Below are 7,500 nucleotides of genomic sequence, written 5' to 3' on the forward strand. Positions count from 1 at the left end.
TGTGATCTTCTAGATCAACTGGGAATGATCCGTCTTTAAAACGTCTGTCTCACTTGGGCTCAGGAATATTTCTGTTGGACACAGAAGATCTGTTAGACTTGTGGACATGTTGATTGACTCAGATTAAATGCCTCGAAAGGGGCCACGATTTCCTCCTGGCTATCGTGGACTCTGTTGACCGACTTCCTCGTGTTTGTTTCTAATTCTATTAAGTTGAAAATCTCTGCACTTGTAAGATGGTAGTTGCTGACTAGGCTACAGGATGAAGAAGTTCTCAGGACAAGCAAAGTACCTTCGACTCCGAGTCTTTCTTCGTCTTCCTTCTCTTCTTGCCTCTCTACATCCTTGTCTCCTCAGACCTCATCGTGAGCCTCCTCACATCTTGACAGGTGGATCCAGACACCTCAGATGATTCGAGGCTCACTTCATCACTTTCCCTGACAGTTTTTGATGGAGTCTCCAACTTGACCTGTGCAGAACCTGGTTCCTCGGCTTGGACATGATGATCCGTGTGATCCATTTGAGTTCTGCTCACAGTTTCTGTCTTTCAGTCTGCAGCCGTTTGTTTTCTGGGGTCACATGTCGTTGTCTGCGTTACAAACTGTGGTGCTTGCTTTATTTCTGTTTCTCTACCAGGAATGATTTTGATGTTTCCAGTTGTTTCAGGATTTATCTGTACTGTGGGAAACGTGACAACACTTTGTTAATCTGACCTGTCAAGTCGTCAGAGTTGTGGAATGAGTCAGTTCGATTTGAAGTGCTAATCGATGGTGACATCTTTGGATCTTTACTGTGGAAACTAGTTGATGAAGACCATGCGTGTCCTGCACATGTGGACAAGAAGCATGACGTAGCTGTAGGTGGTTTATATATATATATATATATATATATATATATATATATATATATAAATGTGTCTACGTGTTATCATAAGTTTTTATTTTGGTGTGCACGGCTAAATCTGACACATTAGCATGTTGTACTTCACATGAGAGTTAATGTGCACAATTCATTTGAAACAAATAGACATTATTGTTATTATTATTGTTATTATTAATAATAATACAAAACGTTTTATTGTGTAACAATTTTCGAGTAGTAAACTTAACATAGTATTAAAATAGATCAAAAAGAAAGACTTAATCCAAAGATAATAAATATGAAGCAGTTAAAATTAGCGACTCGACATCTGTTTTATTAATTTTATTTTCCTTAAACTGGGTCGTCATTTTACTCCTGATACTTTCACTCACTTTTATTTCTTACATATTATTTTTTTTTTTAATTGAAGTAAATGGAGCAAATGAATTGTGATGATGTTCCCACTGTGTCCAGCAGGGGTCACTAGAGAAGTCACTGTCTCGTCTCTACAAAACACACGAAGCAGAGCCGTCAGCCAATCAGAGGCCCGCGTTCAGCACCGCGGCGCCTGCGCACTGCGGCTCTGATGTTTGTTGATATGTGAGCGGCGGAGTGTGCGGGGATTCTCTGCGGGTCTGTGCGGGGATCTGTGCGGTGCGGCCGCCCGATGGAGAACCTCAGAGACCTGGTGAGTCCTGCGGGGTCCTGCGGGCCGCGTGTCCCCCTGGAGCCCGCACTGCCCGCATGTGCTGCGGCTGTGACAGCGGGTCCGAGCCGCGCACACGCACCTCACTGAGGAAACCGCAGCTTCCGCTTGAACCCGCTGCTCGAGCACGCGAAGTGGAACCGCGTGTTTCCACTTTATGGAATAAATCTCGGTGCGGATTCATTCGGCAAGTTTGAATGAACAGAAGTAATGTTCACGCTATTAAAACTTCGACATGTATGATCTCTGTGGTTCCAACTTCATATCGGCTCATTCAACATGAGCCGATATGAAGTTGGTTTGCTTGTTGAGACGAGAACGATTCTCATTGGTCGAGATTTGATCACTTTGATCAATTCGAGGAGACGAGTTGTGATTCGGCTCAAATCGATTCAGCCAATCATCTTCTCGTTCGTGGAAAATGACTCTTTATCATTCACCTGCTACACACAGACAGACACACACACCTGATACACACACACAGACACACACCTGCTACACACAGACAGACACCACACCTGATACACACACACACAGACACACCTGCTACACACAGACAGACACCTGCTACACACAGACAGACACACACCTGCTACACACAGACAGACACACACACCTGATACACACACCTGCTACACACAGACAGACACACACACAGACAGACACACAGACAGACACACACACCTGCTACACACAGACAGACACACACACAGACAGACACACACACCTGATACACACAGACAGACACACACACACAGACACACACCTGCTACACACAGACAGACACCTGCTACACACAGACAGACACACACCTGCTACACACAGACAGACACACACCTGATACACACACACAGACACACACCTGCTACACACAGACACACACCTGCTACACACAGACAGACACCTGCTACACACAGACAGACACACACCTGCTACACACAGACACACACCTGCTACACACAGACAGACACACACACACTGATACACACACCTGCTACACACAGACAGACACACACACCTGATACACACACCTGCTACACACAGACAGACACACACACAGACAGACACACACACCTGATACACACAGACAGACACACACACCTGATACACACAGACAGACACACACACCTGATACACACAGACAGACACACACACACACCTGATACAGACACACAGACAGACACACACCTGCTACACACAGACAGACACACACACCTGATACACACAGACACACACCTGCTACACACAGACAGACACACACACACCTGCTACACACAGACAGACACACACACCTGATGCACACAGACAGACACACACCTGCTACACACAGACAGACACACACACACACCTGATACACACAGACAGACACACACACCTGATACAGACACACATCTGATACACACACACAGACACACACCTGATACACACAGACAGACACACATACCTGATACACACACACAGACACACACCTGCTACACACAGACACACACCTGATACACACACACAGACACACACCTGATACACACAGACAGACAGACACACACACCTGATACACACACAGACAGACAGAAACAGAGACACACAGAGACACAGACACCTGATACACACACAGACAAAGACAGACAGACAGAGAGACACACACACCTGATACAAACACAGAGACAGACACACAGACACACACACACACAGACAGACAGAAACAGAGACACAGACACCTGATACACACACAGACAAAGACAGACAGACAGAGAGACACACACACACCTGATACAAACACACAAACACAGAGACAGACACACACACACACACAGACAGAGATACACACAGAGACACACACACACATTTGTTCTCACATACAGAACATGTCAGGAACACGTCAGAGCTTCAGTTCATGTCTGAAAACAGTTGATACAGAAATGAGTCACCTCCAGCTTGACCACCGATTGGTCACTTCATCAGATTCAACATCTTCAGACTGTCTCTGCTGTGTCCTCAGGTGGAGCGTCCGTCCAGGAAGCGTCGGGACTCCTTCGGGATGTTGGACGGTTTGGACGAAGACCGGAGCAGCTGCAGCACAGAGTCCAGCGGAGGCAGCGGAGCGTCCAGCCCCGAGGACAGTGAAGATGAAGAGTTAGGAGGAGGAGGAGGAGTGACTCAACTCACTGCCACCTCCTCCTCCTCCTCCCTGACGCTCATCAAGACCAACGGACAGGTGTACACGTATCCTGACGGGAAGGCCGGCATGGGTCAGTGTGACACAAACATTTCAGAGGAAGTAAAACACTTCAGAGCTTCCAGTTAAGTGAAATATGAGCATGGATGGTCAATGAGTTGAAAAATGAATCCCCACAGATGAAATAAAAAGGTGTGTGTGTGTGTGTGTGTGTGTGTGTGTGTGTGTGTGTGTGTGTGTGTGTGTGTGTGTGTGTGTGTGTGTGTGTGTGTGTGTGTGTGTGTGTGTGTGTGTGTGTGTGTGTGTCAGCGACGTGTGAGATGTGTGGAATGGTCGGAGTCAGAGATGCTTTCTACAGCAAAACCAAACGTTTCTGCAGCGTCTCCTGCTCCAGAAGTTTCTCATCCAACTCCAAGAAGGCCAGCATCCTCGCCAGACTGCAGGTACAACAACACACACACACACACACAGACAGACACACACACAGTTCCTATTTGAAAATGACTTCTCACTTGATCTATAACATGGATACCACAGTGTGATTGACAGCTACTACCGTGCAATGGGTGCATGTGGCAGGTGTAAGTAGGCGTGTCCTCGAGCTCTCAGTCAGGCTCCACCCCCCTCCTCCAAATATGGTTACTTCTGTTGTGAAAAAAACCAAGATGGCGCTGAACATGATGTCAAACTGAGGCTTTAAAACAGCAGCTCACAAACCAACGGGTGACGTCCCGGTGGGTTGAACTTTTCACATGTGCTGTTTGCTAATAAAGAATTAAACTGCTGTGTTTTAAACCAAAGTATTAATGCAGGACACAACATAAACTGCTTGAATCTGCCCTTTCTGATGAAAAGGTCCAGGATCAGCCTCTTTGACCATATTCGTGCCAAAACTTAATGAGTTCTTTCTCTGTGAACTAATAAAAATGCCAAGAATGTCAAGACATTTAATCCATTAGATTCCGTCTGTTTCAGGGGAAACCTCCCACTAAGAAAGCCAAGGTTCTTCAGAAACAGCCTCTGATGACCAAACTCGCTGCCTACGCTCAGCATCAGTCCCACCAGCAGGGCGGCGTCAAAAAGAGCGGTGAGTCCTCAGCGGAGTCAGATTCTCGACGGATGAATAAGTTCAAACATTGTCACCATCACATGACAACTGGCTGTACTGTGTGTAGACTGAAACTACACAACCACAGGACAACGACTTCGGTAGGAACCAATGAGCTGAGAGGTGGAGGTGGGAACATGTTGAGGGACGGACTAATGCAGTTATTTATTGACGATGGTGTAGATGTTTAAATTGTGCGACAGCAGTGACGTAATGAACAGATAAAATGACATTATCATAATTTTATAGATCACCTGTGTGTGTGTGTGTGTGTGTGTGTGTGTGTGTGTGTGTGTGTGTGTGTGTGTGTGTGTGTGTGTGTGTGTGTGTGTGTGTGTGTGTGTGTGTGTGTGTGTGTGTGTGTTGCAGTCACTGTGGACATGTTCGACTGGGCTCGTTACCTTGGAGACGGGGGGGCGATGGGAGCACCGGTCAGCTGCTTCAAACATGTAGGTGAAACCCACTCACACACACATTCAGACCTTTCTTCCATCTGTTGGATTTGTTTGTTTCAGGTCTTCATCATTGTGTTGGACATCGTGAGTTGTTGAGTCGTTTTATTTGTATTTTTCTTGTTGTCGAGGTCCCGATGGGGAAGTCGTGGGACGACATCAGTGAAGGAGTTCGTGTTGAAGTCCCAAACACTGACAGTGGACTTCCCCTGAAGGTGTACTGGATCGCTGGCATCATCAAACTGGCAGGTACTCTCACTCACACTCACACACACACACACACACACACACACACACACACACACACACACACACACACACACACACACACACACACAAAGACACACACACACAAAGACTCACTCACTCACTCACTCACACACTCACACAAAATGTGTTCTCAGTAGAAATGAGTGTGTTGTGTGACTTCTCTTGGTTACAGATATAACCCTGACCCACGTATGACGAGTTGTGTGTCTGTGTGCAGGTTTTAAAGCCCTGCTGAGGTACGAAGGCTTCGACAGCGACTCCACCAGAGATTTCTGGTTGAACCTCTGTGTGCCGGACATCCACCCGGTCGGCTGGTGTGCTGCCGGAGGAAAACCTCTGGTCCCGCCTCAGAGTACGAGAGAGTTTAACGTCCAACTACATTCACACGAGACCCTGTTTGTTTCTCAGGAGACATGTTCAGGTTGATCATTTAATGAGTTCAGACTGTAAAATGTTTTCATGCTCTAATGTTCACGTTCCTCAGACTGTCCATCGCTGCAGCTCCTCTTTTCAGCCTCTGTCTCAAACACTTGGTTGTAGATCCTGTTTCTTTAAGACCCCCCTCCTGATGAAGTCTGCTCTGATTGGTCGGCTGCTCCACTCTGTTCTGATTGGTCGACCTCTTCCAACACGTGTATGAAATGTCGGCCTCCGCTCTCGTTTACCAGGAACACGTTCAAAACAATTTGCACTGTTTTGTTACAGTTTCCAGGTTGAACGACATGTTTCTTCTAAACGTGTCAACGAGCTTCTAGGTTTGAATCATAATCGTATAATCTGAATATTTGTTATGGACAAAGACAGACACTGTAAAATATAAACTCATGTCCTGAACATCAGAGACAACATGGACCCTCTCAGCTGCCGTAGTTACAACGCACCACTGTTTTCATTCTAAGAAACATTTTACTACGTTTTAACAGAGCCGGACGGGGGGGGCGTGTCAGACTTGGAGAGGAGGTTAGGGGGCGGTCCTTATGATCAGCTGATGGCTTCTGTCTTTGTTGTTTTTTCAGCCATCCTGCACAGGTTCACCAACTGGAAAACCTTCCTCATCAAAAGACTGACGGGATCCAAAACCCTGCCGCCGGACTTCTCCTCCAAGGTCACACAGACACACACACACTTACACACTCACACTCACAGACACACACACACACACACACACACACACACACACACTTACACACTACACACACTCACACACAACACACACTCACACACACACACATACACACACACACACACACCCTCACAGACACACACACACACCACACACACCTACACACACACCTACTCAGACACACACTTTCACAGACACACACACACACTTACTCCACACACAGACACACACACACACTCACTCACTCACCAGATTCAAGAAATGATTTGACTCTTGATTCTCATTTGATGAAATCCAACAGATGCCCTGAAGGACGAACATGTGGAACATCTGGTTTTACTAAACGATCGTCTCTTGGTGTCTCAGGTGCAGGACAGTATGCAGTTTCCCTTCAAGAAGCAGATGAGACTGGAGGTGGTGGATAAGACTCACCTGTGTCGGACTCGGGTCGCTCTGGTCGAACAGGTGGGACTCGCACCTGAGGCTGTTTCTCTTTAGTCTGATACGTTTTCTGTGGTTTTCACTGCAAACCAACAGAACCATGGTTCAGTTTGATCCAGACCCAGAACTCCTCTTCTGGTCTGAGGAACCTTTGACACCTGATGTTCAGGTTCAGACTGAACTGAAGAGTCTGAAGCTCTGAACCAAACCAGGTGTGACAGGTTCCTGAGGTTCTGATCGTCTCGGTATTGTCCAGAGGAGTTTGAGTGACGTTGTAATACTGCGTTTCTGTCGCAGGTGATCGGCGGTCGCCTCCGTCTGGTCTACGAGGAGTGTGACGATGGGACGGACGACTTCTGGTGTCAC

At 46.9% G+C, this 7,500-nt stretch overlaps 1 protein-coding gene across 2 annotated transcripts in view; it reads left to right on the forward strand.

Moving 5' to 3' along the window:
* The first annotated feature begins 1,424 nt into the window (after positions 1-1,424).
* LOC118123272 (MBT domain-containing protein 1) overlaps positions 1,425-7,500 on the forward strand; it is a 10,884-nt gene continuing 4,808 nt past the window's right edge. For both annotated transcript variants that reach the window (XM_047343897.1, XM_035180594.2), the window contains exons 1-10: positions 1,425-1,549; positions 3,564-3,813; positions 4,050-4,183; positions 4,716-4,827; positions 5,218-5,297; positions 5,432-5,549; positions 5,788-5,922; positions 6,587-6,675; positions 7,060-7,158; positions 7,432-7,500. The exon at positions 7,432-7,500 is cut by the window's right edge and continues 67 nt beyond it. In XM_047343897.1, the coding sequence (XP_047199853.1) occupies positions 1,529-1,549; positions 3,564-3,813; positions 4,050-4,183; positions 4,716-4,827; positions 5,218-5,297; positions 5,432-5,549; positions 5,788-5,922; positions 6,587-6,675; positions 7,060-7,158; positions 7,432-7,500 (1,107 nt within the window). In that variant the 5' untranslated portion in view covers positions 1,425-1,528. The remainder of the gene's footprint in view (positions 1,550-3,563; positions 3,814-4,049; positions 4,184-4,715; positions 4,828-5,217; positions 5,298-5,431; positions 5,550-5,787; positions 5,923-6,586; positions 6,676-7,059; positions 7,159-7,431) is intronic.

This window comes from Hippoglossus stenolepis, chromosome 16 (assembly GCF_022539355.2).
Source record: "Hippoglossus stenolepis isolate QCI-W04-F060 chromosome 16, HSTE1.2, whole genome shotgun sequence".
In the NCBI taxonomy this organism is placed as follows: Eukaryota; Metazoa; Chordata; class Actinopteri; order Pleuronectiformes; family Pleuronectidae; genus Hippoglossus; species Hippoglossus stenolepis.